Genomic DNA, 13,576 nt, shown 5'->3' with positions numbered 1-13,576 from the left:
CTCCTGAGAAGTCCCAAGAGGAGAGGTCCCCCACTCCCGGGACGGCAGGAGAAAGCTTGCCGAGCCTCCCTCTTTCCTTCCAGGGAGAGGGGCACTGCGGCCGCCCCACGGCCCGCCTCCCGCGGCCGGAGCGCGGCCGGAGGGAGGGAGCAGCGAGGGCCGGGCTCACAGCCAGAGCCGGACCTGCGTGGCTGGGCACGGCCATCGCCTTCCCCATTCCCGGGTCTCCGCCCTTCCAGCCAACCCGCCAGGGCTCTTCCTGCAGCTCCAGCACTGCAATCCCAACGCCGGCAGCCGCTGCCCTGCCCCGTCCCCGGGCTGCCCGGGAAAGGCAGGGCCCCAGGCCCCACTGCCGCCGGCACCGGTCCCGGTGGCGGTACCTACCCTCCGCTAGCTCCGGCAGGGAAGCCGTGCTCCCGGGAAAACATGCTGGACTGCTCCGCTGAGTCAGCTCCCCGGTTCCCTCCTCGGGAGCTTGCTCTCCCCCGACCTCGCCATGAAGAAGGGCACAGGCTCCCTGCCGGCCCCCCGCGAAGCCCCGGCTCCCGCCCCCACCCCTCCTCTTCCTCTCGGGTCGGGATTCACCGGATAGAAAGGGAAAGGACCCGCACGGCCGGGCCCGGGCCCGGCGGGCAGCGGCCCCGGAGAGCACGGAGGGGAGGAGGAGGAGGAGGAGGAGGGATGGAGGACGAGGAGACAAGGGGGGATGGGGTGATGGCTTCTGCCCCTCCTCCGCTGTGGCAGAGCGGTTCCCCTGGAGCCCCCGCTGTGGGAGCCCGTGGATGGAGCACAGCGTGCAGGAGCGGCTGCTGGGACAGCCGAGCCGGGGACGCTGCTCTCCAGGTTGTGTGAGGGTAACACAAGCGCGGCGTTAGACAGGGACAGCAGACGGGTTTCACTTATTCAACTCTGGTGTAGAACAACATCACATCTTCAGGCTCTCAATGTCCAGTGAGGAAAGTGAGCATCAAAGCAGTTCTCCACAAATCCCCATTCTTTTAAAGGGAAGGCTAGGAAGATACTGCATCCACTAAATCCAAATCCGTGTCATTTGGATCTGACATACATCAAGGACCGCAGAAATTTGGCTCTGCACCCCTTATGAAATAGCTCATTGATGCAATGTGTAAGCTAGGGAGGCTCAATTTTTCAGAGGTCACAAATGCCTTAACCAAATGTATTTCCATTCACTCATCAACAGATTCACTCATCAACAGATTGTCATTCCTGATTAAAAAGAAAAACAACTGAGCATGAGAACATGGTCTGCTATAGAAAGAATATGAATATACCTGCGTTTAAATGACAACACAGAGTTCTTCTGGACACGGTTTTTTTTCTTTCCCTGTGCTTCTCACTTTCATTCCATAGGATGATGTCATTTATTCTCTTTACATCAAGACCCAAAAACAGCAACTACAGCCTTATGCCAAATGTCAGCCTCACACTAGGTTTTTCCTAACTAATGAAGAAGACATAAGGAAACACAGAATAGGAGGCAGAATTTGCCAGAGAGCTAGGAAAAGATGTAAGGAAGAGTGCAAACAGTATGCAGACAAACCAGGCAGAAAATATGACCTAGCAGATAGAGATGGGGAAAAAAGAAAAATGCAGAGAGCAAGGAGTTATTTCAAAGTTTTGGGGACGAATGCACCATTTTCATCCTTATGCCTCCTATAAATTCTACTCTTGAAAAGACCTGGATAGAAATGATTATGGGGACTTCAAGGATCTGTGGGAGGGCAAAGAGACTGTAACAAGTAAGGAATCAAAGATAGGTGATGACTTTGAATTGACAAAGAAAGGGTCCACTTGCTGTTTTTAGTAACTTGCATAGAGACAAGGTGACTCAATTTCCTTCTGTCTACCTTTTGTAATTCCCCAGAAGATCTGATGCTGATGCATGGGCCAATTCTTACATCCTCACTCCAACTCAAATGCCTCCTAAATGGAGCCAGGGCACTGAATAGAGCAGCTGCTCTCTGCGCAAGCAGGTCTTACTCATTCACCTGAATCTCTGAGTAGAGATGTGACTGGACCAAGGCAAAGAGCCAAGCTTGCCATTTCTGCTGCATCTAGGAAGGAGGAAGAGACATTATTTTTTGCTGTTAGAGAGGGCTGCCAGCAGTAACTACTGCCCTCCCCCATCTCAGGGTCATTATCAGCAGCGCTATCAAGCCTGGCCATGGTGAAAGCAAAGCATACAGAGAGGCTCAGGTCTTTCTGCCATTCTTGTTCTTCAGCAGCTTGCCACTACAGACAAGAGCCAACTTTGTTCACATACAAAACCACACTGAACTCAGCTTTCATATAGATGCCTCACAGCTTTACCTAACCTTCTGTGTAACTCCAGTTGTGTACAAAGCCCTCAACATGCATAAGCAAAACAGCAAAATTATTAAATACCCTAATTATTAATTAATTATTAAATACCCTAATTACTGTTCTAATTAACTTCCTTTAGCAATAGCAATATGAATAAATCACATGTAAGCAAATCACAGGACTGCTTTCTGTTCCTCAACTTACAATCAAGCCAGCAATTGTTACTATTTACCCTGCTGGTACAAAAATATTCCCTATTATAAGCCTTCTGTTGTAGTAAGTAGATTCAGCTCCTATTAATACTTGTGTTCTTATATGACTAATACAGTGTACTTACAGTCTCAGATTTTAATCCCTATATGTGTCCATACCTGCATGGATCATTATGCATTTTATAGTGATGACGTGGTTTAGGGACTGGGATATAAATTTTTGTTCTTTCAGGTATCCTTGTAGGCACATTAATATATGTATTACAGTAATTGCTGTCTATACCTTTTGCTATGTATTTTCCTATTTTTGTTAGCAGATTTTTTCAGTGTGTTTCATGTCACTAGCATTTTCTCTTGCTCACATAGGAGAAGTCTGTATTAGCTGTAACACAGAAACTGGTCCCTGCAATTCTGTTAATTGAGTCATTGTAAGAACATCAGCAGCTCCACGGAAGCTGCGCAGTACCACATAAACACAGCAGTATATCCTTCAAGGGTAAACTCTTCAGGGCAAAACCTGTATTTTTTGAAGTTTTACTTCAATATTACACAAACTCATAGCTGCATCCACAGACAGAAACACACATGTTCTCACATCAGCTGTTTCCACAGATCTATGCACACAGTTTCTAAATATAGCACCGGGTGTGCACAGACAGCACCTCCCGCAGTGCACTTGGACTCCTCATTTTATGTCCAGGACTGACATAATCAGGGTGGGATTCCTTTGAGTCTGGGCAGACCCTCTCTCATGCCCCCCCCATCCCTTTAGTTTGTTTCATTTCCTACACAGACATCCGCTCTCCCCACCTCCACTCTCCATTTCTCTCTCTGCAACTGCTTCTCTACACAATGCAGAATAGCACAATGTCTTCTAAAAAGCATACACACTTTCCCTGATGAGGCTGAAACTGCCCCAAACTCTATCATTACACAACGCCACACAAGCAGCAGAGAAGATCTAGATCAACCCTCCCCCACCTCTCTTTGCTCCCATTCCTTCTAGATGCAAAATATTTTTAATTGGCATTGCAAGCAAGACGAGAATAAAAGCAGCTAAACTGTTCATCCCCTACCTGAGCAAGGATCTCTCATCCCCAGCTGGTGAGCAGATGGAGACAGGGAAACCAGCTGCTCTCCCTTCCTTGCACTATCAATTATTCACGTAGGTTGCAGTGTCCTCCCTCTCCCTCCCTCCCTTTCTCTTCCACTGCCCCCACCTGCAGCTGAATGGAGATCGAGCAGGTCGGTGCTGTCACACTTGAAACTAGAGATCATTGTCGATTGAACAGCCAGCCTGTGAAGCAGCTGTGCTCTTAAGCAGAGAAGATTTGCCCTGGCAGAAGGGGACAGACTGGCAGCTCCAGAGGTGGAAGACAGGCAGCTGTGTACATCCACATCCTGCTCCCTGCGCTTCTAATCTCAGACCTGCAGGGATGACCTTTAAAAATGAAAGAAGGTTTTTTTGTTTTGTTAGGTTTGGTTTTTTGGTTTTGTTTTTTTTTTTTTTTTTTTTTTAACCAGAGAAAAGCACATTTTCCTAGTCTTCTCAAGTATAATGACTGTTATTTGGTGACAGTGAACTGGGTCATGCCAATTCATGTGTATAGATCAGAGCAGGAAGGGGAAGTAGAAGACTGGAAAAATCTGAAACATGATTACGTAGTACTGATTTAGTCCCATAGCAAAGGCACAGGAGAGGATAATTTAAGGGGACAGGATGACATGGTACTTTCTGTAGATGCTTTTGGTAATCATGAATCATGAGACTGACCTGTGGGTTGGAATGATTCTTCAGTCACAATTTTTGTAGATAATTAAAGGATTTTTATGTGGTACCAGCCTTAGGCAAAGGTAAAATGAGTTCTGGCAGACCTGGGTCAAGGCATTTAAAGCATTTTGCCTTTGTAGATGGCTACTGCCCACAACTGGGTGAATGTTCTAGATCTGCCTCCCAGCAAAATTAGGTTGAAATCCCAGGACAAATTAACTGCTTCATTTTACACTGTTGTAACTCACCCTGAATCATCCCAGTGCCATCAGTTTGCTGGGGATCCTCCTGCTGTGTCATCTCAAACATCACAGTAGTTTGTTGTGTTAATTCTTCCCATGACCATAGCTGTGCCAGAATCACCACAGAGACAAATTAAAAAAAAAACAACCAGCCAGAGTGCTCAAACAGTAGGTCATCATGGCTTTTCTGCCCCATTTAACTTTTCCCATCTTTTGAAAAAAATGTTTGCAGGAATTTTACCAGAAGTAGTGAAGAATATCCTGAAATTACATTAAAAATAAAATGCCTAATAGAAAACGTTGGTATTACAACTACAGTTATGAGTAAAACTCCTGAAGACCAGCAACACTTTTTAAGAGGGTACTCTGGTTGCTTTCAACTATCTTCTCATTTTCAAAACTTTAAAGATCAAGCTTTGTCAAGCATTTCTCCACAATTCTGCAGGCTGGGAAAGTTTTAATTTAAATTAAGAAAAAATCATCACCTTTTTGTTTTCGTATGAGCATTGGAACCACCAAGTTCTATGGATGGAATAACAACAAATACCCAAAGATTTGTTTTGTGCAGTTGTTCCAGGTCCAAGAACTCTAATTGAGGCTGCTGGAGCAGTTACAAGACCCATCTCTTGTGCTGGATCTTTGATGAGGTTCACTTTGAAACCTTTCCCTCCTTTGGATCTTTTTTCTTCGTTGGCCATTTTAATTAAATTTAAAGGAGCCTTTTCTCTGAGATAACAGAAAAAAAGGCTCAATGAGATAATTATCAAAGCAATAATTATCAAGTTATCAGAACATAATTTTATGAAAATTATCAAATCAACAAATTATCTTTGAGACCTTGATACCCTAATTTTGGTAAAAGAGAGCTATTCCAGAGGTTACAAAGGAATAATGGTACACAAGTATATAAGGCACAGACAGACTGTTTAAAGTAAGATTTATTTCCAGTGAAGTAGACTAAAAACAAGACATGGTAAAACTCAATAACATTAAGAAATTCAGAATGATAAATATTAGAAAACAGTAATTTTTGGCTTTTCAGTTAGCAGTAGATACACCTGTGCATCTACCTACAGACACAGGAGCATAGATTTATTTATATTTTTTGGAATATTAGACTCTTACTGGGCTAACTGTATGACTATTTTGGTATCTTACAATTTAGTATTATTCATATTATATAATATATATACAATTTATATACTGCATACAATTTAGTATTATATACTAAAAATTAGTATTATTCATAACCTGATCAATACAATTATAACACTCTGCCCTTCATACAAGCTTTAAATCACCCTTTGATTATAAACTGACTGGGTCTTCCCATTTGTCTGTAAAGACTCTCTCAGAATCTCTGCTGGTCAGAGTGACCTCAAGATGGGTTAGAAAATCTCTTTTCCCAGCCCAGCAGTCGAAGAAGGAGTCAGAGCTCTTCATTTCTCAGTCTCAAGGTTGTTTATTGTATCTTCCCTATAAAATTATTTCTCCTGGCCTGCCAAGGTCCACTCAGCAAGACAGTCAGAGGCACTTTGCCCCCTCAGAGGTCGTGTTATCTTTTTATAGTACAAACTATAATATTTACAATTGCTTTCCAATACCTATCACCTATGTTAGACAGCGAGCTTCTACTCTAAACCAATCTAAAAGTGCCAACATCACAATAGAAGATGGAGGCCAAGAAAAAGACGGAGAAAGGCTGGACATGACCAGATTCCTCCATCTTGTCCTCTGAATCCCCATTCTAAAAACCTCAAAAAATCTATTTTTCACCCTGTGACAAACTGACTATTATTCTACTTAAACTCTTTTGACTTGTAATTCTTCATATAAACGTTGGTAATGGTTTTTCCATGGGTCAAGATCAAAGGCACAGGGGTCTTGGGCTCTGTGCCAAGGTCTCTGAGCCCCCCGGGCAGGGGCTTGAGTCCTCCAGGGCAGCCAGAGGAATTTCCTGGGTTCCGACAAGACTGTAGAAGAAATTGTTTCCATATAAATACAAACACTTCCCACTTCCTTGCCACCATTACTTGCATATCTCACAATGCATTACTGATATTGGTTCCTGTCATTACCACTGCTCCACATAAGGATAAACTGGCACAGAGATACTAACCCTCACTGTCTCCCAGGGCCACAGAAAGGATATAGAGCTCTGAGTCCATCAGTACAGCTGTATAAGCAGCTTGAGATGTCTCCATGCCATGCTGACACAAAAGAGCCCCACTTAGGTCCAGGCGACATCCTGAATGCTGGTGCAATGAAGGGGACTGGAACAAGTGGACAATGGAAAAGGGATATGGCAGGACTCCTTTGCAAGCAACTGAATTTTAAACTGGCCCATGACATCAGTGCAGCATCAGTCTCTCTGCAGGGCCCTTAGATAACAACTCAGTTTATATTAAAGCTTTGACCTAAATTGCCTGCTAGTAAAACTTAATTATATCAGAAACATTTATCAATTTATCTGTCAGTACTGTATGAATTGGGGAAATGGGCAGATTTTGATAGTATAACTTTGGGTATTTGTCAACAGGGAAAATTCATTAGAAAGGAAATTATGAGATTGCTTACTAATTTCAGAGAAGACTGGAATGGCCACAATTCAGAAAAGATTAAGCAGCTCCTCCACAGAAGTGACATCTAGGTTCATCACTATAGGCACTGCAAAAGACAAGTGACAACATTCAGGTTGCACCAAGGAAAATTTCAGCTACATTCAAGGAAAAAATCATTCTTTCTATGAGGGTGATTCAGTCATTAGGAAGTGCCAAGAGAGACTGAGTAATATCATTCTTGGAGATCTTCAGAAGATATCTATAAAAGGCCCTTCTAGCTTTGAAGTTGACCATTTAGTGCACAGTAGTTGACCTAAATGAGACCTTTTCATACTAATTTATTCTATGGTTTTATCCACTGCATGTTAAAAAATCTGTGGCATGAAATGTTCAAAAGGTCAAAGTTCATAATTTCAGTATAATATATAAGAGCTTCAAGTTCTGCAGTGTGTCAGATCTTAACCAAGTTGAAATTCGTCAGTGATGGTTTCCACCCAGAAATTAAGTTCTCTAATCATTCAGCAGGTAAAAATTTTCTTGGCATATGTGAAAGTACTTGGAAAATCAGAGTTTGTATCATCCAGCAAACTCCAGGGCAGGTCTTGCCCTGGCCATATATCACAGGGGCTCAACAAGAGGATAACTCAGAGAGCAAGATGTGAGGACACCTCTAGCAGAGGAAGACCCTCTAATTAAAGACCATATTTTGCAAACAGCACTGCATTACCTATATAATAATCATGCTTAGAGAAAGGTCTTAGTTTCTAGGCTTTACTGCACCATTAACTTCATAATGGGCTTTAACTAATGATTTTAACAAAGGAAAACTCTCTACACTCTCAGTAAGCATAATCCTTTAAAAGCAGTGTTATATGAATATACAAAGCCAGTTCGCATCCGTGAATTGCGTGTGAAACCAAGGCAAGGAAGTGAAAGGATTGCCAGGGTCATGTAAAAGCAGATGGATGAACAGCAGAGAGGCAAGTCATTAGACTGAGGAAAGGCTGAAAAGTAAAAGGGTAAAGATATGGGCCTTACCTAGGTTGGATCAACAAGTTTAACACTTTGCAGAAATGGTATTCAAACAAGGGGAATAATAGCTGCTTAATCCAAACAAAAGGGCAGGAATCACAGGCAAGGATTTTTTTTGTGGCTGCTAGAAAGAGACATGGGATGAGAAGGAAGGGAGGTCAGAACAAGATGCTGTGCAGATAAGGACAATGTGTGGATGAAAAGGCAATCAGACAAGTAAATTTCTTTTGCAAAATTAGCGATAAATAATAATCTGGACCAGCTGGGATTATTCCCCGCAAGCCTCTGCTGCAACTCTGAAGGGCGCAGAAGGGGTTAAAGCAGCCTGCAGCACAAAGGGTGGCGGAGCGGCCCCGGTCAGACCGTGCCGAGCTGCGGAATCCCCGGGGACGGAACACCCGGGCCCCCTCCTCTGGGAAATGAGAAGGGTGCGGCGGCCCCTTTAATGACGGGAGCCGCTGCTGATTAGTGTGGACGGCACGATCCACTGCGGAGCGGGAGAAGGGAGCGGGAGCGGCAGAAGAGAGCGGGAGCGGGCCGCCCGCCCGCCTACCTACGGGCTGCTGTGCCCGGAGCGTGTGAGGGACGCTCAACAGCGCTTACACCCTCGGGGCATTAATACAGGCGGGGGGTCGTGCTGACACTTTGTTAGACATGATCAATACCTGAAGTACCGTGAAATTATCTGTTTCAGTGAAACATTTGTACTTCAATGAAATCTTGCTGTTTTTTTTTTCTTTTTTTTCTTTTCATTGAAGGAGGATGCAAAGTAGCTCAGGAAAAATCTCAGTCCTGTTTCCAAGGCATAAAATAAGAGTCAGTCCCCATTCCAAAAGAGTCCAATCTCTGAGAGACCTGCAGTGAACAAAAGGATTTGGTTAAAGTCACAGCTGAAGGCTTTGTAGTAACTGGAATTTGATCTGAGATGACCCGAATCAGAAGTCAGTGCCAGTTACAGGAACAGTCCCCTTGTTTCCCTCTTCCTTCCCACCTGCGATACAGCGGTGCCGTTCTCCAGTCAGGGCAAGACAAGGACATTCTTACTTACAGGAACCAGGACAGTTAAACAAACAACATGCAGACAAACAACTGTTCACATTTAATTAACCAACAGAATTTCATTGGAAAACACCTAGTAATTATTCCACATCAACAGGCCATCTGAAAAGCGCTAAGGGTGGTTTATACAGAGTATTAGGAGACAAAATAGTGGATCATTTATTTGTTAATAAGAACACAGAGAATAAGGAGGGTTCCATAGTGTAAGCATGTACAACAGCAGAGAACAGCTGACACTTGTTTTGACAAATACTTGGCATATATAAAAACTTAAAAAGAATCACTTCATGACATTTCCTAAGAATGTGTCTATCACTTAGGAACCATAAACTAACCCTAAATATCTAGAAATTAATGTTAATGAAGAGTGTGGAGAACATTTTTTCTTCTGAATGATTAAATATATGTCCTGATGTGTTTGCACATTACACACTACATACAGTTCTACATGGCATGTGTCGGCTGTGCATTATAGGTACACACACATTTATCAAATACATATATTCTGTGTATCAGACATGCAGTAAAAATGGAATCTATGGCTTCAAGTTTACTTGTTACAGAGAAGTGCCCACTAAACATTTTGGAGTACTATCAAACAATATGTCTCACAAAATAGTGTTTCCACATCAAACTTAAATCACACACACACAACAAAAATTATGGCCAGTTTGTTAAGCACCTCAGTGGCCTGGATAGCACCAAGAGGACAAGCACCACTGGAAAATCAGCCTGCATTGAGCACCTTGGTTAGTAGCAATCGAGTATAATTCCCAGACTGCAGGGAGTTGAACTGCCAGAGGAGGAGAAAAAATTCTATTCAATTGCAGTGAAATTGGCTCACTTACTTCCCTGTGGTAGGATGGGGGAGAGAATCAAAAGGGTAAGAGTGAGAAAACATATGGGTTCTGATAAAGATAGTTAATAGGTAAAGAAGAGTCTGCACATGCAAGCAAAGCAAAACAAGGAATCATTCACCATTTTCCATGGGCAAGCAGGTGTTCAACCATTCCCAGGACAGCAGGGCTCTATCATGTGTCACGGTTACTTTGAAGAAAATTAACTCTACCACAGCCAAACCAGCACAGCATGGGATAAAAAGTATCCAGGCATTCTCAGGGAGCAAGTGGTCTTTAATATATTGTAGACCTGAAATAAAGAATGCCAGCAGTACTTTGGTGACATAAAACTGGGAACAGGGAAAATCCAGCTATCTTTTAAGAGCAAGTAGAGCTTCACAAATTAAAATGTAATGAAAGGAGGGCAAGATGTTTACTTCCTTCTCAAAGAATATTAAGAATTGATAAATGTATTTATATAACTGATGTAAATATATTTGCAGAATGAAAGGCAGAGCTGTAATCAATCATGGGACTCTACCAAAATGAGAGAAGTTAGATTTGTTAGGCAGTAAATATTTACACTTTGTTAGTGCTCAACCAACCAGCCCAGCTGGCTTGGTGTGAATGCTGGAGATAACTCAGAAGGGTCAACAGTTAAACCAGAGAGTTTAGGATCAGCAACAACAACTCTCTCATACTGAAGAGTTTTGCACAGGCATGTCAAATGTGGGGAATCACCTAACCACAGCCTGGTTATTTATAATATCAGTATCTCATCTATGACCCCAAAACAGTAATTTCTTTTCCCTTTGACTCATTCGAGAGCGTACATCCAGTATTAATCTGGAGGATGTCAGGTTCAATTTTTCCACCATTTTGTGTATGTTCTTCAAGCTGTACCACTTCCATTGTCTCTTACTGACCTACCACAAAAACCTCTTACTACGGCAATTTCTAGCCAAAACTTCTCCATTTAGAGAGCCACAATTCACAAGAAGCCTTGATTTTGTCTGTTTTTGTTAGGAAACATGTTTACAGCCAAATTCCACATTGCTTGTTTGACCTATCAGTTTCAACACAACTTGTAAGAAAAAATATTCAGCCTCCAAATTAACAAAATATAAAATAGGAGCATAAAAATAATCTCTGAAACAAGCCTTTGCATGGAAATTAACATATCTCTGCCTTCTCCAACCCCATAATGTTAACATGGTAGATACTGTATTTCCAGTTTCATGTACTTATGGTTCAGAATTTTAGAAACTGCGAGACAGGCTCAACAAAGTTCAGCATAGCTGGGCTGACATGGAACTACACTTCAGGGTAGGATTGCAAGAGGAAAGCAGCAAGCAGAAGCAGGACATGCAGAAAGCTGTAGTCCTCAAGACAAGCAAACAATTGTCAGGGATTTTGCATAAATAAAAATCATCTGACCTTTACAGTGGTCATAAGAAATTGAAAATCAGTTCGCCTCCATACAGTTCTCATTCTGCCCTGACCCCTTACTTTGCAAATATCATTTAAAAACAGCAGGTGAGCATAATATTCCCAAGGAAGCAGAGGAGTCAGTTTTCATCATGGAGGCCCTTTATCTTTTCTTCAGATGGCCAACTGTTCATGCCATAAGAATGCTTAAAGTACAAATTTAGGAAGTCTTAGTGATGGCCAAAGTTGTTACTGAGTAGCTTCATGAGCAGGAGAATCTGGCTAAAAGGAGCACCACCATATATCAGAGACTTGGAAACTTCATCAATATTAATGGAGCCCAGGGACTTTGTCAATATCAATGGATCTCAGGCAGGTGTAGACTGGAAACTTGGGAGAGCTCTGGATGTTGTGTACTGCCACACACTCAGGTGTGCGAAGTAAAGGTCATATAATGGCAATTCTGATAAAAGACTATTCTCTCTTTTTTTGATCAAGCAAGACAATATTTGGAGGAAGCAGGGAGGAAGAGAGGAGGCAGTGGACAAGAATATATACCTCATCATTATTTTCAATATAGTCAAAGAAATCTCTTCAGCCAAGATTAAGATCTCTCATGCCCCAAGCGTCAATGAGAGCTTTTCAAATAATTAACACCTTCTCATGAATCACTCTGACATCTTTCATCATCTGCAAGGGATTTCACAGAACAATTAAATGAATCAGAGGTCACCAATAGCGAGTTAACTTAAAAACTCTTCTCAAGAAACAGAGGCACTATCACAAGGATCATCTTCGGCATCAAATATGACTTCACTTCAACACAAATGTTCGTAAACTATGACCGTTCTACACTGAAATTCTGCCTTCAATGGCAATCTTCTAATTTTCACAGAAAGACCCTTTGCAATCAGTCAATACTTACTCTTGAAACAGGTACAATGTTGAACAAGCAAACTTGCACAGTCATCATCTCTAATAAATTCTCAAAGCTGTCATTTCAACCAGATATGCAGTTAATCCCACATATTGAGTGTCCTGGTTTTTTGTTGCCTACAGTGAACAAGAAAGCTATCTCTCAGCAGCAGAAGCCCTGATAACGTAGAGTTCCCCTTCACAAACAACAGGAGTTGCAGTGTCACTACTGCTGCCGCCTCAGGAGAAAGCAGAAGGTTGTGTATTGCTTTCACAGTGCTCGTTTACAAGGAGCAGGCTGGGCTGGCAGTGATGTGGTGTGGTGCTTTCAGGAGATTGTCCCTGCAGCTGGTGGCTGACCTTGGAAGCAGTCATTTGCCCCCACAGGAACAAACATCCGAAATATCATCACAATGACATTCTAGAATGTACCAGAATGACAATGCAGATGCCATACAAACTGCAACACTACGAGGCATGACAATGGCACATACCAGAAATGCATTATGATGTGCTCTTGCTAATTTGGCAGTGACCACTAGGAATGCAAATCTGTGCCAGAACTGGACAAAACCTGTCTGTATCACTAAATAAACTGACATCTCAGACTGAGGATCCATGCCAAGATAAAAACTACGTTCTTTTCGGCTCATATGACTATTTGCTTTCATAAAATAACATATTTGCTCTTTCACTGGCCCCTGTGAATGCCTATTTGCAGGGCTGTAACTGAAATATGACACCGGTTTTTCCTGAGGCAGAAAAGGGAACCAGATTGAGTTTCCTCCCTCTGAGGTGTGCTGCCTTTATGGCACGTGGCTGGAGCAAAAACTAGTGGTAGAACTAGGCTGAAACAGTGTTGCCTTTGAGTGGAGAATATCTAACAAAGAAAGAAGAGGATCCCAGTTATAGATCTAGTTTTCAGGCAAAAGGTATCTTTACTAAAATAGATTTTACTCATTTTTTTTCTTTTCTTTCTTAGAGTTTTTATTCATACTAAGTTATCTATCTCTGGTCTTCCATAACTAAATTATTTTGTGGCTTTGCCACACTTGCTTTAGACTATGAGCACCTTAGGCTGAGAACAGGGATCAAGGAGCATGTGGGATACTGTGCTTTGCTTGCTACAAAGCACAGCACTCAGAGAAGGGCCAGTACCAATAACAGCAGTGTCCTCTTCTTCTCCAAAGCA

At 42.5% G+C, this 13,576-nt stretch overlaps 1 protein-coding gene and 1 long non-coding RNA gene across 22 annotated transcripts in view; both read right to left on the bottom strand.

Moving 5' to 3' along the window:
• The window catches only part of LOC102064827 (rap1 GTPase-activating protein 1), a 50,003-nt gene extending 46,039 nt beyond the window's left edge, over window positions 1-3,964 (bottom strand). For 13 of the 21 annotated variants that reach the window (XR_003382050.2, XR_003382052.2, XR_003382053.2 and 10 more), the window contains exon 1: window positions 385-852. Coding sequence is in view for 12 of the 21 variants with exons in the window: in XM_074534875.1 (XP_074390976.1) it covers window positions 385-428 (44 nt within the window). In the remaining 9 variants the exon portion in view is untranslated. The other 8 variants (XM_005494962.4, XM_026797968.2, XM_005494963.4 and 5 more) reach the window with 7 other exon arrangements.
• Window positions 3,965-5,553: 1,589 nt separating this feature from the next.
• Window positions 5,554-8,589, bottom strand: LOC113460254 (uncharacterized). The gene is made up of 3 exons (XR_012578970.1): window positions 8,150-8,589; window positions 7,128-7,217; window positions 5,554-6,523 (listed from the first exon to the last, which is right to left on the bottom strand). It is a non-coding gene; the product is annotated as an uncharacterized LOC113460254 (long non-coding RNA).
• Between the last annotated feature and the right edge of the window lie 4,987 nt (window positions 8,590-13,576).

Source organism: Zonotrichia albicollis, chromosome 2, assembly GCF_047830755.1.
Source record: "Zonotrichia albicollis isolate bZonAlb1 chromosome 2, bZonAlb1.hap1, whole genome shotgun sequence".
Taxonomy (NCBI): Eukaryota; Metazoa; Chordata; class Aves; order Passeriformes; family Passerellidae; genus Zonotrichia; species Zonotrichia albicollis.
The sequence above is the reverse complement of the archived record's forward strand: the minus strand, read 5'-3'. Positions and strand labels throughout refer to the sequence as shown.